The sequence below is a fragment of the Aythya fuligula genome, chromosome 3 (genome assembly GCF_009819795.1).
Source record: "Aythya fuligula isolate bAytFul2 chromosome 3, bAytFul2.pri, whole genome shotgun sequence".
Taxonomy (NCBI): domain Eukaryota; kingdom Metazoa; phylum Chordata; class Aves; order Anseriformes; family Anatidae; genus Aythya; species Aythya fuligula.
Window position 1 is genome coordinate 79,381,705 of NC_045561.1, and position 17,480 is coordinate 79,399,184.

A 17,480-nucleotide genomic window follows, 5' to 3' on the forward strand; every position below is an offset into this window, starting at 1 on the left:
AAGAAAAGAAAAGAAAAGAAAAAGAAAAAAGAAAAAGAAAAAAGAAGGAAGGAAGGCAGGAAAAGCAGGAAATTCAATGAACTCATCCAAAAGCTGATGTGAATTACTGCTCCTGAAACTTTATTTATTGATTTTTTTTAAAGACCTGTAAAAAAAATCCGTTTAGTTATTGTTGTTTGATATAGAGGAAAAAAAGTGGGATCTTCACAGATCGTTTTCTTACCTTTTTTTGACGATTAATATGACAACAAGGAGAAGCAGGATGAATACCAGAATTCCAGCACTTATTCCTGCTATTTTCACCACTCTATCTGTCTGTTTTGCTGGATCCGGAATCACCTCAGGTTCTTCTGTTGCTGCTGCTAAATGAATCAAAACAAAAGTTGTGTAAATTTTGTAAGTACTAGAGACATGAAAATTAACATTGATGATAATCTCCACTATTTGTGTATGTTAATATAGTAGCCAAAATATGGATACGTGCATTGCGTGGCCAAAAGATGGCTATATGTTCATATATGTATATAGATACGCTATGCATTTCAATCTATACGACATATACATCTGCAACACCAAGTATGTGTGTATAAAGGTGCGTATATGTAATCTCATGTGTACAGAAGTGTTACATGCATCTGGATTTTCAAACACACTACTGTATTTATTACAAACCAGAGGTATGTTTTTTACAGAGACAATCTATCAATTGAATCACCATTTCTACCTTCACTGTTACTTTTTCAGATACTAAATGTGGAATATTATCACAGAAGAGCAAGATTATGTAACTCAAAAACAGTAAATCAAGCTTTCTTAACAAAGATGCAGCCGGCACCCAAAACTCTAGTCCTCTCTCACATCCAGCTCCAGTTCACCTTTGTTGACTAATTCACCTAGCAGCATCTATTCTGAGACCTGCATCCTATAACGTAAATCAGTTTTACTGTAAGTATGACTTGAAATTTTGATTCTCCACATAAGGCCATCCACAACTGTAAGCCTAGTCAGCAGTAGTTCTATTTCTGTGTATGAGCCCTGAAAAAAAATCACTGTTCTATACAGAGATGAAACCACTCTGTAACACAGCTGACTGGGCTGAGGCCACAGGTTACAGCAGAGAGGAAAACAGAATGTTTCAAAATGCACAGCCATTCAGTCTGCACCTTGCTACATCACAGTCTAGCATACAAAGGATCAGGAACATGGGATTTTTCAGCCTGGTGGAGATATCAAAAATTATTAATAAGTTTCAGCCAGGGGTAAAATCCCATGAGGTGTTTACTTGTAAAACAGCTAACAGTTCTTCAGTTTTCTGGTTCCTTCTCACTTTCTAACTCTGTGGCTCAATGCTTTGCCTTTCCCCTGCTCCCAGGCATGGGTACCTTCTCTCGCTCTCTCTGGCCAGTTTCCCCTCCCTCTCTAACAGGTGCACAGCAGATGCCACTCAACCTCTCCCCTCTCACAGCAGCCACACGTGAAGTATATACAAGTCAGTGGTGTCACTGTGCCTATGTTGTTACATACCAAGCGTCCTTTACACTGAAACCAAAATGCTTCTCAGGAGACCAACAAAATGAAAAAGAATGATAAACTAGGTAAAACCACACCAGAGAAAGACTATCAGTCCCTCAAAAACCTCCTCAGAGCTCCTCTCAGAAAACCACTGGAGTCAAGAGCAGTGATAATTACAGCCTAATGCTTTCTGATTTTAACCATATTACTCACAACATTTCTATTTGGGCTTCCTGTGCTGAAAGACTAATACCTTTTGAGGGAAGGATCAGGCTGTATTTAAAAATAATTCTTTATTACTTGCCTCCATAACCTCCACCACAGCAGTATCTTAACCACTTACTAACACCTTATTCTCAGAGGTAGGAATGTGCTGTATTGCAGACACCTCTGAAAGAGCTGGGCAGACAGTGAGAAATCTGGCAGTGTTTTAATCATAAAGCTTAATCAGCATCATAAGACTTCATCACCATCATCATCTCTGTCCCCTACAGCTTGAACTCTATCCACCGAGAAATACTCTGTGTAAATACATGTCAGTCTGTACCCTCGTTGGACTTGATATTGAACATTCTGTTTGTTTTATGTGTGTTGTTCACATGTCTGGGGGCAAGAGTCTGGATCAGGCAAATGGTGTGTGTATGTGTAGCTGCATACACATAAAATACTCTCAGACAAGCTAGAAGTAATGCCAGCGAACCATATGATGCTGTCTAACAGGAAATGACGGGGATGACTTTTGAGGTGGAATTGAAAGAATAAGGTGTTCAAGATTCTCAACACTCAAAATCAATCAACTGGCAACCTACTGGGTTGAATATGACAAACGTGAACGAACATTTGAGAAGTAGAAGAGCTGAAAGGCCAATGGAAGTTAAACTATAAATGGCTTTATGTGTGAATGGGAAAAAACTCATGTTTATTGTACGGGATACTGAGAAGCAGCAAGGATGTGGGAATGGAGGAGAGGGATCATGCTGGAGCACAATGGGAGCTGTGGGGTGTGGAACCACCTCGAGTACCGGGAGTGCGGCCATGTAGCTGTGACCATGCAAAGGTAAGAACTACTCAAGCTGCAAAATAACAAAGGCCTGTACAAGAGACTTAGTTGTGTGAATGGATGTATGGAGATTTAAGGTCCAGTCTCTGAGACATTGCAAAATATGAATTACAAGAACTGGATGTGACTTGAACATGCACTTTGAAAGCTGAAGACTCAAGAATGCATCCAAAGCAGAAGCTTTGACCCATGATGAGGATGGTGGTATTTTCACAGGAGTATTAGCAAGAGATGAGTAGAGGGGAAGGAGTTAAGGCAGCTGTCTCAGACTTCTCTGTAGAAAGATACAACCTCTGTTGCTCATTACAGTAACCTGCAGAATAGATTAGAGTCATGTTTTAAAATATTTCTTCACTACACGCAATGTTATTTCATTGACAAAGTTACCTTAGAATAAGAACTCTATACTTCTGAGAAACTCCGAAGGAAAGATAACTGAGGGAGTTTACTTATTCTCCTAGCTTTGGCAGGGGTGTTTTGTTATATATTCCGTAATAAATAGTTGAGTATGGATGTTCAGTAACTGTTCAAAATGCAGCTTTCTGTCCAAGTTTTTAGAACAACAGCAGAGAACCAGGAGAATATCAATTGCTTGTCCACTTATTCTGGTTTCTTCACATTATGGGGTTTGAAATAAGAGACAGTAACTTATTCTGAGAGCTGTAATGCTGTTTAGGAGATAAAGCTGCTGCCCACTGGAAACATACCACAGAGTCCTAAATTACAAGAGAAAAATTACACTGAACAGTTATAGACTAAGAAAGTAAATACCAATGGTTGAGTAACATATATCCAAAATATTAAAATATGTGGTGGAAATGCTACCCCCTTCCCCAGTATCAACAGTAAAATGACTTTCAACTTGAACCCAGAATTATTATATGCATGTTTCAAGCAACAGATAATATATACATTCTCCAAACTAAATGTTACATTTGGGGATTATATGAAACCAATTATTGTTATAAATCACACTGCAATTGATTATTCATATGCATGTGCATTGTATGCACTTTTTTATTCTATGTAACATAGAATTAGTTAAAGAAATGTACAAATCTGAATATTTTGTATTATTTTTGTTTTAATATATTTAATTTTTTGTTTTTAATATATTTAATATTTTGTTTTTGTTTTAATTTTTATAGTTATTTTATTGATTTATGCCTTTGACTACTTCTGGTCTAAGAAAGCATCTGTACCAACAATCAGATATAATGTAGGAAGAAAAAAATTTACACAGGAAATTAAAAAATATATCTGTATACATAATTGTGTTAATTATGTGGTGCTGGTGTCCTGTAATTGTGGCAAACATGCACATTTTGATAATCTATGACTTATAAAATAAAGCATTGCCAGAGAAAGAGTACCATGTTCCAGACCAGAGCATATTATGATACAGCAAAGGCTTGTGTAAGCTTATTACACAAATAGATGCAAAGGACAAAACCACAGAAATCTGTGCCTGTGTTAAACCCCCACTATAGGATCATGTCTCCTGGTTACTGATTGCTCAAGGACTACAGTGCTGAGAGTTTCTCCAAGAATTTGCCCTCTCTGTCCTCCAAGACTACATGCCTGCTAGGAATTTTCTTTTTCTCCAAAGTGGTTTCTTCTGTAGGCTAAATTGTTTTTGTCAAACAAAGCAAAACAAGGAACACAGCAGCTTTCAGGCTAATTTCTTATGTGTTGGCTCCAAAACTAGTAGACCACTGTAGGTTCCTATGTATATTTTGGGTAGACTAGTACTTTTCACGTAACCACATCCACCCTTTTTATCTATCAGTTACTACTAATTTTTTCATCTTTCTGCTTTTACCCATTTGTTTCTAGAAAAGGACTTTTCTACATTAATATTAACACATGTTCCATGTAAGATTAGCTAACACTACTTCACAGTTTCTCTTCTGGTGATTTGTGAATATTGAAATTATTCAATTTTCCATTACATTATAGTTCTAAATAAAGCAAGATGTCAAAAAATATATAAAAAATCCTGTCTTACTCATTCCTATTTATTTTTATTTTAATTTTTTTTTAGCAATCTTATCTTCAATCCTTTCAGATACTTTGAACAGTAGACTGGATTAAAAGACACCTTCTCAAGTTGAAAAAGAATCCAGCATGATAACAAATGATGATTCCATTAAAATGGACTCTATATTGGATATTAATTCCTTTGGCCTTTCTAACAGGCATTTAACTAAGCATATGATTTTACAGCATCTTTGCAAATCTGTGTATTACTATCTTTTTCAAAATTTGACCCTACAAGTCTTTATGCATCTTGCATAAAACTTGCAAGAAGAGTTTTTGGTCTGAAACAGGGAGTAATTACATTTTTTCCCCCTTTAGGAACACCTGTCTACACAGAAGATTTATCAGTTGAATTGGGAAGGGAACACTTGATTCTTTGACTTATCTGTTTTCTTTCCTTGTGAATGAATTAGCAGTATCAGCAATCATATTCCACAGTCCCATTCACAACATTTGTAAACCACTTCATCTAGTGATTTTTGCTCTGTACATTACCAGTAATTATCACTATGGAAGTAGCCATTTTCCTTGTTTTCACTGATACTTAAAGACTAGTCAATCAGTTGACTTCCATGAAGAAGCAAGAACGTGAACTGTGAACTAGGACAGGTAACACTCTCAAGGACAGCAAAAATCTAAATAATTGTTGAGGTAGTGTCTATCTTATTCTCATAAATTTCTGTTTTATTAAATTCCTCTAAAATTTGTTACAATGTTTTTAATCACATACACCTAAAATTCCAACACCTACTTCTAAAAATGCCTAATATTCATACGTAATTCTTAAAGTATATTGTGGCATAAGGAATCTAGTCACGCCACATATTGCTTTCCTGTCTTCTCCTTCCTTCTGTGGCTCAGAATTTACACATAGCCTTGCAAAATTGTCAGAAAATTTATGAGACCCAGCACAAAATCTATTCACATATACCTTCCTAAGGAGATGGTGCTGGAATGAATATAATGATATTCTACTCGCTCATCCAAACAAAATTATTCAGGCAGAAAATGCTGGTAGGATTTTGTAGGGCTGCTTGTATGGTCCCACTTAGAGAATAGCCAGCCTTCTAAAAGACAGCCTTTAAATCAGAGGTTTTGAACATAATTTTATACATAACCTTCTTAACATACTGTTTGACTCTTTGAACATTCACACCATTTTATGCTGTATTTCCTTTCTGTGAGTTAGGGAAGAAATTCTGTTTTATGCATGATTAAAGCTGCTATTTGATTACACTGTATTTTCTTTGAATGTTAATTTCTGTTTGTGGCAGGTCTTTGAATTCTCACAAACTGGTGTTATTGCTGCATTGCTTGATATTCAAACTAACTTTATTCCAGATAATCTGGTCTGCACCTTTGTTACGTGGCATTCAAAAACTTTTAATTAAAAACAGGAATGACGTCTGAATGAGTTCAACAAGGTAACATCAGGATAACATCAAATGAAACTGGTGCTTCATCAGCTCTGGTGATATGTCAGTCTACCACCTGAGAAAAGAGCTCTTTGAGAAACTAAGTGAGATTCTCTGATAAATATTTTCTTTCAGATTGGTCTGCCTTGCTTTTTAATCATCTGCCCAGAAAGACCGTTCTGTCTCCATCAGTTTTGTTTTGCTGCTGCTTTGCTAGAATGATAATCACTGTATAATTATGGATTTTTTTTTAGAAGTTTGAAAGTTAATTAATAAATTCAAGTTCAGATAGAGAAGATGCCTAACCCCTTTTAGCTTAATTGCTACCCCCACTCCCCACCCCTCCAAAAAAAAAGTCTTAGCTGATTCTATGTGATGAAAACATTTGAATGCACTTTTGCAGGGAGCAGCAAGGTGGAATATGCAACTTGTTCCAGAAAACAGTGCACACAATTCATGTAATCTTACAGGCTTCCTCATGTGAGCCATGGTTTAGCACACTGTGGGCCTCTCTTTAAGGAAGAAGATTTTTCTTCAGATCATAAGCTGAAAATAACAATGGAAGCATTTACTGAGGAAGGAGCGCCCACAATTATTCCTTCTCTACTTTTTCCAATGAGCTCTTTTGGAGTACAGCTTCTGGAAGATGAAGTCATGCCAGGAATTCACTAGTTTGAGCATATCTAAGCAGTTGTGTCCAGGACTCTAAATTACAGCTTTCTATGGTAATGTGACTAAGTAGAAAAATTGTATTTGATAATGAACTGAAAACATGATTCCCCGAGCTGTGTTTTGAAGTGTCAGACTCATCCTCATCACCATGGTAATGTTTGCTCCAATGTTTTTCAGGCTCCGCTGGTGGAAAGGGGATGCCTGATACTATCAGTCTCCTGTTCCATGCCCATCCTCGAGGAGGAGGGTAATGAGGTGATGGTGAGATGACACCTGCTGCTACTGGTGCTACCTTACTTTGTATTGCAACATACAGCACCCATCCACATCCTCGCATGTGCCCCTTACCAGGGCAGAGGGGGAGGTGTTACAGAAGTCACAAACTATGCCTAGTAGAGGGGGGCTTCAAGGTCCCAAAGCTTTGTGAGGTTATGATTTTTCCTCTTTATGGAAAATAGTCAGATATCACTGTTCTCCATATAGAAGTTATTACTGCAGAAATGGATATAGACACTGTTTCATTGGCCACTACTGAAAAAGCTTTGTGACTTCTCTCAAAGGATGGCTTACATGAAAAAATTACAAAAATACAGCTTCAGGCTAACCTCTAGTCAGATTTGGGATGGTATAAAATGTTGTAGAAGTTAAGCACAGAAAGTCCTACGGGCGGCTTTGCATACAAAAGCAGTACCATGTAAACAGGTGAACACTTTTCTACATGTCCTGTTTCCCAGATAATGCAGAAAAATAGCTTGAACATTTATATTTATTTATATGCAGTTTTCAATTAAACAAACTAACACATCGTATCTTGCCCTATAGTAATGAGAATGCTACCTGGAAATTCCAATAAATTATATACGTTTATATATGAGAGACAGATTTCTGGCTGGTATTGTTAATATAGGTACATATTGTTTTGATAACTCACATATAATCAAAAAATATCAATGCCATCATTTCCACTCTCCAGGACTTTCACGTCAGCCTACTGTTTATTACTATTTTGTTAGAAAACCACAAGAAAAACATAATCAGACGAATCAAGTGCCTTCTGCTACTAGGGACTGCTACTAGAATTAATGAGGACTTACTCTTGCAATGTTCCACTGAAGTTCACGACTACTACACAAACAGTAATGTTCATGAATTTATAACCAATTATGACAGAGTTGACCTTAAAAGATTCAGAAGGATCAAGAGAAAAAGTGCTGAATCTGTTTGCCTCACTAACCGTGAAACCTTGGACAATGTGCAGATGAATAGAGCTGAAGTCAGAACAGTGCTGAGGAGACAATGTTCCAGCAGAACTCAATGCCCTGCTGTCCATAGGTCACTTTAGAAGAACAGATTAGTGCCTTCACTGCATTTCTACACCTGCCTTTTAGACTTGTGCATATGCTTTGTAGATGCTTTAATATCCTACCAAATACTGCAAGGACAGGACTTGGCTATAACAAATTAAGATGTTCAGTGCATCTTAAAATCTCCAGGTTGTACAGATTCTGATTTGCAAGTTGTTATCCTAATGCGAGAGAGGGCAGTTTATGCAAACATAACTAAGCTACCCATGAGAGACATTTTGCTCCCCTCTCAGCCCCTTCCATACCACCTTATCTTCAAAACAAATGAGAACAAATCTTTAGGCCCCTTTTCAAATGGGAAGATGTTAAAGAGACGTTAAAGATATTAAGGATGTTTCAAATCTTTTGAATTCTTTTTGGAATAAGACTCTCTTGAGCCATTTGATGTAATTCATACAGTAGTCAATATTCAAGAAAACTAAAGACTCACACCATTTTTTTCTTCATCACATGTGTAGCAACAGACCTTGAAAAAATGTAAGAAAAAAAGATTTACTAAATATATAAATGAATGCTGTAAAGTATCAAAATGATGCAATCAAGTTTAAAACAGCATTTCTCCCTGATTTTCTGGAAAGGGATACTGGTCAAGAAGGTCCCCTAATGTGGATCCACCTGACTGCAACCACTTAGCAATGACTTGTTGGATAGAGTGTTCCCATTACTTAAGGTCACTGTGACTACTTCCTATGAAGATGGGGTCTGTTACTAAAGCTGCTAAGGCATTTTTCTATTGAGAACATATAAAGGCAGCCAGCCTTTTGGTAATAAGATCATTTATGAACTTTTTTTTTTTTTTTTTTTTTGGGGGGGGGAAGTTAGTGTTTGACTGCATTACAAATTAATCATGTTTCAAGTTTTAGGCTGAACAAACAGCCTGTTTTCCAACATGCGTTTCATTAAATAAATTCTCAAGTGACTTTAATTATAAAAATTCAGCTATGCAAAACACTGCATTAGAAAATTGTCTGGTTTTGACAATGACTCCTATATGGCTTGTTAGCTCAGAACTACACCTGAAAAGAAAATTACTATAAAAGCAATGTTTGGTAACGAATATGCAAAATATCCAATATTTATGTGTCTTTGCACCAGGTAACACTTAAGAAGTTTAGTAGAAAAAGTACATCATAATGATCATTTTTATATGCACACAACATAGTTTATGGGAAGAAATATTACTATCAAATGTCTGAAATGCCATTTTGCTACATTTATTGAAAATAACATTCTGTGAATAACTTTTGCTCATGTAAGCAACTATAAAATTGTAAGTGAGAATCTATTGGCAGTGTAGAAGTTGCTGAGTTATTGCAGATCTGTGCAACTGCACTAAGGAAAGCAAGGACAGCTTACCTCTCCTCCACCACAAAAATGCAGTCTCAACCCAAACTATACTCATGCAGTACAGAAATTCCCAAGATGAAAAATTATTCCAGATCAAGTGCAGTGCTAAAAACATTAAGGATGGAATCAAAAGACAAAGGTAATAAGTAGGAACAGAAGTAGGATGTTTCCTCCAAAAAAGACTCTGACCATGGTGGCTGGTGAGAAAATAGATGGAAACCTTCTCCAAGAAAATAGTTAATTCTTCTCTTGGGGGTTAGGTCCCAGTTTTTCCAAACCCATACAGATTCAAGCTCATACAGTGCTAAACTATTCTTTAATAGCACCCATCAGTTGTTAGAATCCCAGATTCTTACTGCCAGCTATCAGGATTTAGTTTCCTGTAAAATTTGGTACTTTTTCAAAGAAAGTGGAAGGGTAAATATAAGTCACCTGAGATAATAATAACGATATTTCTTTCATATGAATTCTATTTTTCCATCTACGGAATCTCTTTGCAACTTCTTCAGTTATACAATACTCTCTTGCCATGACTCAGTGTCTATAGGAGTCCACTGGGATAGCCAGGAAACAACAGAGGATGATGCTCTGGTGTGCAGTGCCTATGTCAGAGAACTTCTCTTTAACATCTTCCCATCTGAAGAGCACCCACTCTCAGAAAGTTACACTGGTCAAAACTCTTGAGGTTCTCCTGAACTCCTCAGTTCTAATAGGTGTCTGAACAGCTGGATGCCTGGGAGTATAAGGGCAAGGCAAATATCCTCTTCCAAGCCAACTAGATATTATCCAGCTGCACATCATGGTGCAGTGTGCTGCAACTACTAGTCACAGACATTACCTTAATTATGCAGTTGCTCACACATCTGCTTATCCAAATATATCTGAAAGGTTTTATGCCAGCAGTTTAAGCTGGGCCACCTGATTTTTGTAACAAATACATCTAAGAAGCAGTGTTTATACATGCTAGTCTACCAGCTTTGATGTGAGGGCAACAGCCTTTAGCAGACTGAAAGCTTTGACATCTTCAGCTACACCAACCAGTTGCAAAACAAACATGAACCTAAGCCTTAAACCCTGTATAAGAAGTCACAAGCCTGTTTATAGGCTTGTTTACTACATTTGACATCTAGCAATGGAGCCATAAGCACTGTGAAAGCATTCAGCTAATGCAATGATGACTATGAAAAAAAACACGCTCTAGGTTGATTGCCATTGAGTTGCAAGTTCAGATCAGGATCTGTAATAACATTAAAAGCCTTTCGTACTGTGTCATTGCCTCTCTTTTCACAGCAGCATCTCCCTATATTACTAACATGTCAAAGAAACTCAAGCTGGAGGAAGAGGTGGCAGTCAGACAGACTGCAGGACAGAACACACTCTTGAAAGAAAATAGACTGTTCATGTGCATTGCCACTTTCTGAACCTTTGGCTTTACCTTTTGACATTTTTTTTCTTTTTATACAGAAGTCTTGTTGCCTTCAAACCTTAAACTCCAATCAATACATCTTTTTTGAAATAAATACAAGACATTTTGTCATTTCCATTATTCAAGAAAATACTCGCACAACACTGTGATGGGGGAACCAGATGCAATAAAAAGCCTTGATGATTAAAATCAGACAAATTTTTCATAACTGGTACTACTCTGGTTCAGAAAAAAAGTAAAGATGAGTCAGTTTGTAAGCACAGAGTAAGCACAAAGCTTACTCTGACAGAAGGCAGTCAGGCTGTATAAAAAGTAGTACTATATTGTGCAGTATGCAGAACTAAAATATATCAGTTTAAAAGTGGATTTGTAGTCCCCTTGGTTGCATGTTTGCTGGGTAGTGGAGCATTTAGTTGTTTTTATCCAGAGGAGGAAATTAGCTGCTCTGTATTGGATATGCCTTGGGCTGTAGCTTTCCCAGCTAGCTTCTCTGGGAAAATACAACTGTATCAAAGGAAAAAAGAATATCTAACAAAAGCTTCAAACCCACAAGGAAGTCAAAATAAATGAAGCCAACTATAACACACAAATATTGTATTATGATTTATGTAATGGGTTGCTGGCAAAGAAGATTACTGTACTGGTATTTTTGCTTTAAATCTGGTTTTAGGGTTTTCAGCTAGTTGTGATCTGATTAAAATGTGACTGATTTGGAGGAGAAAATCACCTTAACTGAAGGAGTGCCAAGAACTCTTACAGATGAGGTGGTAAAAATATCTACATTGAGGCAATGAGCTTTGCTAAAAATGAGAAAAAACAAAGTTACATTAAAAAAAAAAAAAAAGTGAAAACTGAATTAAACCAGGACTGGCATGAAAACAACATGCTCTAGTGTTTAGGGAGACAGCCTAAGACACACCTGTATGTACCTGATTTAAATTGTCCCTTAGGCAAAATGTGACTTGAAATTTGAAACACACAGCCCACTCCACAGTGTGAGCTTCCATTTATAAGCAGACGCTCCTGACCATTCATGGCGAAAATGGCCTTTCTTCTCTTGAAGGAGGTGAAAAATGGCATTACTCAGTGACTGAACTGATATGACTATAATGAATGACTCACTTCAGCTTTTTATTCCTTAAAAAAAGTGTTATCTATCAGTTTTCTTAGAGACGGATGGCCAAAAATTTCAAGCTTGCACAGATGAAGTCACCCTATCACACTCAGCACCAACACAAGAGATGACTTTCTGACAGCTTGAGCAACTCTGAAAAATCAGATATACTGTTATATTTTAAATATCCACATTTGAGAAGAAATACACACCTGGGAAAACATTAGCCAAACAATGCTGTAATGATAATATCTACAAACAGTACTTCTTGCCTACGTTGCAATAACTAGACTAATAAGTGTTATATGAAAACATAGCACCATTCTGTATGATTATGTCTGCTATTTTTATGGAATGTCTGAAAAGTAAAATTAAATATAAAACTGCTTCCACAACTCAAACATTCAAGAAAGAGAAAATAATAATGTGTTTCTAAACTACGTAATGGGTTTATGTGCCCAGGTTTTGGTAGATGGGGGACTGCAGGACCAAAGCCCAGCAGCTGCCCCATGTCTCAGCATATTTAATTTTTAATAGGAAGATAATTTTATTAATCTCCCTATGCTGAGTCTGTTTTGCCTGTGATGATAATTAATGAGTGATCTATCCTTCAACCCTTGAGCCCTTTTCCATCATATTTTCTCCCCCTGTTGCTCTGAAAAGGGCGAGTGAAAGAGCAGTTGTGATGGAGTTTAGCTGCCCAGCAGGGTGAAACCACCACCACCTAATATTAAACAACCAGGTACTACATTATGCTTCATAACAAGAAATAGGAAAAAAAAAAAAAAAAAAAAAAAAAAAGGTTTTTGATCACCAGACCACTTTAGAAGTGTTTATATAACAGTTATTTTCAACAGAACAAAAGGCTGAGAAGAAAAAGAAATGAAAATGTAAATTTTGATCTAAAATCATATATAATACTAAGTTGTTTTTACTGTACAAAAAAGTACAAATCTTAGAAAATCTAGCATATTTAAGTTTAATCATCTTTGTTAACTCACTGATCATTTAGAAGAAAATACACCTACCATTACCCCACCCAGAAAGGACCTAGTAACCTTTCTTTTCTACAGATAAAGGTAAAAGTTTTATTCAGTTTAACTGGTAAAAGTAAGTGTGGAATTCTGTATTCCCAAACTTGAACCAGGACAGGATATTTCCACTCAGCTACTTCATTATATTATGGGGAATATAATATATTATATTCTTTCACCTACAAAGTCAAATGTAATCCAAATACTGTATTGTTTTATTTGAACTGAAGTCAGCAGGTTGAGGAAGGTGATTATAACCTGCAATATGCCTGACCAATCTGGTGGCCTTCTATGATGGAGTGACTGCATGAGTTGACAAGGGAAGACTGACTGATGTCATCTACCTGCCCTCCTGTAAGGCTTATTACACAGTCTCACATGATGTCCTGATCTCTAAATCAGACAGAGATTGATTTGAAGGGTGGACAGTTCAGTGGATAAAGAATTGGCTTGAAAGCTGCACCCAGGGAGTGGTAGTCAACTCCTATGTCCAGGTGGAGGCCAGTGATGACTGGTGTCACTTAGGTGTCTGTCTTGGAACTGGTACTGTTTAATATTTTTAACAATGATATAGAAAAAGGAATTGAGTACACCCTCAGCAAGTTTGCTAATGACACCAAGTGGAGTGGTGCAGTCGATGCAACAGAAGGAAAGGATGCCATCCAAAGGAACCTGAACAAGCTTGAGAAGTGGGAACTCATTGAGAGCAGCCCTGCAGAGAAGGACTTGGGGGTTCTGGGTAGATGAAAAGCTTGACATGAGCCAGCAGTGCATACTTGTAGCCCAGAAGGCCAACTGCATCCCAGGTTGCATCAGAAGAGGAGTGACCAGCAGGTTGAGGACGGTGATTGTCCCCCTCTGCTCTGCCCTTGTGAGGCCCCACCTGGAGTTCTGCTTTCAGCTCTGGGGTTCCTGGCACAAGAAGGATGTGGAAATGTTAGAGCAGACACAGAGGGCCACAAAGATGATCAGAGGGCTGGAGCACCTCTCCTGTGAGGAAAGGCTGAGAGAGCTGGGGATGTTCAGCTTGGAGAAGAGAAGGCTCAGGGGAGACCTCATTGCAGCTTTTCAGTAATTAAAGGGGGCTTATAAAATAGATAGAGAACAACTTTTCACTCGGGCAGAGAATGGCAGGATAGGGGGAATGGTTTTAAACTAAAAGAGGGGAGATTTAGGTTAGAGGTTAGGAGGAAATTCTTCTGTGTGTGGGTGGTGAGTCCCTGGCACAGGTTGCCTGGAGAAGCTGTGGGTGTCCCATCCCTGAAAGTTTTCAAGACCAGGTTGGATGAGGCCCTGGGTAACCTGATCTAGTGAGTGGCATCCCTGCCCATAGCGGGGGGTGGGGTGGGTGGGGGGTGTGTGTGGAACTATACGATCTTTAAGGTCCCTTCCAACCCAAGCCATTCTATGATTCTATACTGCATATGCGTGCAACCATCCAGGCTACTGTGCCCATTTTGGGCTCACCACTACAAGAACCAATGCTGAACCAAGTCTAGCAGTAAGCCAGTAAGGTTATGGAAGCACATGGTGCATATACAGAGGCTGAAGGAGCTGGCTTTGTTCAGCACTCCCTTTGTTAGGGATTGCTGGAGGAAGGAGGGAATTGATCTTGTTTCACAACTTCAGCTGCCTCATGGGTGGACAGACATAGAGACAACACCAGACTGGCATGTGCTCTGATAGGTCCATATCAGACTATGGACTAGAGGCAACAGATATGACTAGGGAAACTCCCAAGTAGATAGTATAAATAAATCACAGTGAGGGTGGTCAAACTCAAGATCAGGTGCTCACAGAGACTATGGAATCACCCACCCTTGTAGACACTTAAAACTCAGCTCAATAAGGCCCTGAGGAACCTGATTTAACTTCAAAGTTGGATTCAGTTAAGCTTATTACATCCTGAGCAAGGGTTGGACCAGATGACCGTCAACCTAACATGTTCCATGACTCCTACTTTATAGATGATTACATCATCTGAGACTCTGATTGCCCTAACAGTTATTATTGCCTTTTTTCATAAACAAATGCATAAAGCAGTATTCCCTGAAACGCACAGAATGCAGTTTTAACCTTGTATTTCTTCCAGTTTCAGTATTTCACTTAGATTCATGTTTGAGTTTTTTTTTTTTAAAGGTTCTCATAATTTCAAAAACAATCATCTAAGTTTTCATGAGAGCTGGCTACCAGACACCTTTTAAAGTTGACTGTAACTTTATGCTTATGGCCCTGAGTACTTCACACAAAAAAAAACCCTAAAAACTCATGTTCTGGTTTGCTGAAAGATTTTCAGTGGCCACTGATGGCCTACATAGATGAAGACTGTTCTCTCAGGTCTTGGCTCTCAGTGTAAAGAAATGCGCAAAGAAAACAGAGAAGAGACAATGCCTGATTTAGTCCTTGCTTACCAGAACGCCCTGATCAGATGAAGTTTCATTAACTGGTGAAGGAGAAAAAAGCATCCTTTTAGGATGCTCTTAATATGGCTACATACTGGGTTAAAAGAACTTACTGCCTACAGCATTTGATTGCTTTCCTCCCTGGAATACTCTCCTCATTTCCTTGTGGACCTCTCCCCAGGGGCTTCCCAGGGTAGGAGAAACCCTGCAGTAAGAAAGAGTGTAGAGATAAAAGAGTGGTGATTCAGGATTTAGCAGCAGAAAGCTTATGGTTAAAGGAGCTGCCATAGGTCTGACAGAAGAACGAAAATGAAGAGATGTGATAAAGTTAATGGCAAGGGAAATCAGAAATGAAAAGGAAAAAGTGTCTGGAAAACAGATATGCAGAACAAGGAAAGCATGAAATCATAATTAGCCTATTAGGAAAACAGCAACAAACAAACAAATTTGCAAAAAGGAAAACAGCAAAATAAAGCAAGCATACTGAATTTAAAAAAGGAAAATTGAGGTAGAAAATGTTTAAAATTTAAGTGATAAATCACTTTGAAATTTAAGTAATAAAGTGATAAAATTCAAGTGATTGCATTTAAAATTTAAGTGATAAAAATCAATGATTTTTGACTATACCAGTGACTTTTAGTTGTATATGTCAATTTAAATTGTTCTCGATTTGTATTCTTTTGCTAAATTAATCTCACAACATAGTGCTATGGTGACACTAATGATAACAGAAGTAAAACCACATGTGAAATCTCAGTGAGGAAAAGAGGAGGCTTCTTTCTTGCTTGCTTTCAAAAGGCACAATCCCAGACCTTTTAAAAACATTAATTTGTGGACTCCGAAACAGTCATCCTCTGTGCTGGTTAGGAATGAGAATTCAAGATGTTACTACACATGCTCCCACAAAACAAAACTACCACATAACTGTACTTAAATTGTCTTTTTGTGAGATAGGCAGAACAAGAACGTAAATAGCATTACAAATCATGGCTGACATGCACTGTCAGATCTAGGTGTAGTGATTTACAGACCAGCCTCTTTGTGGTATTTATTACCTCTGGTCACTGATACTAATTCTTCAACTTTAGTTTTATCAAATACACTCCTCTCTCTTTTTACTTTGGAGTTCAAAACAAAACAAACAAAAATGAACTGAAATGAGCAAAGTGGTATTGCCTCCTACTCAACAGAAAAACAGCATAAATATCAAAAACAACTCCAGCCTCCAACTATTGCACTGCTTTTGCCCTTAATGTTTTTTATAAGACTTTTAAGCCTGTGTTACTTTTTTTTTTTTTAAGCATAAAGAAATTATTTCTCAAAGTATTCTTCACTGACCAAATTGAACTGATATTAAGCCTAAATGCAAGCAAAGCAAGGACCAAATTTCAACGTCCATTTACTCATTAAAATCTTTGTTGTGTGTATTGTAAACACAGATGAGGATTTTTTTTGTTTGTTTTTTAAGGTACAAACTTAAAAAAAATCAAAAATCAAAATGTTTCTGTTTACTTCACTTATTTTCTGCACTCATATACACTCTTGAGATCTGGGAAGTCAAATAACTAAATATACATCCAAGGCTGCAACTTCAAATGAAAATCAGTAAGGCTCTGCCGGTATGAGCAAACAGGAGTGATCCAACAAGTCTTAAAAGAACAAACTAATAAAAGGAAGACTTACTTCAAGTCTCTTCATATTCTGCTTCATCACATGTAGTGAATAAAGATGACAACTTAAACACTTTCAGTTCACATAAAAGCAATATCTATTGCAAAATCGTTTGATAATTCATTAGATGTATTGGCTATATGCTCCCAGCAGAATCATACACAAATAAATCTTACTTCCATTTATTTACAACAAAATGTATTTATGCCTACTAACCAAAAATACTTTATTAAACATTCATAGATATTGCAAGTAATTATTATATCAGTTTCATCACCAGAAGATTTTTATATAGTATCAATTCTCTATCCGCATATTTACAAAGGCTTGTAAAGAGTTTTTCAGGAAAGTAAAATATATGAAATGTTTTACTACGTAGCAATACACTAAATTTAATTCTCACTCAGCTCATTGACTTAACGT

At 37.3% G+C, this 17,480-nt stretch overlaps 1 protein-coding gene across 8 annotated transcripts in view; it reads right to left on the reverse strand.

The window, feature by feature from the left end:
• PTPRK (protein tyrosine phosphatase receptor type K) overlaps positions 1–17,480 on the reverse strand; it is a 325,563-nt gene that overhangs the window by 40,634 nt on the left and 267,449 nt on the right. For 4 of the 8 annotated variants that reach the window (XM_032184622.1, XM_032184624.1, XM_032184619.1 and 1 more), the window contains exon 13: positions 224–359. In XM_032184622.1, coding sequence (XP_032040513.1) covers positions 224–359 — 136 coding nt within the window. Of the gene's footprint in view, positions 1–223; positions 363–17,480 lie in introns of all 8 variants that reach the window. The other 4 variants (XM_032184623.1, XM_032184621.1, XM_032184617.1 and 1 more) reach the window with 1 other exon arrangement.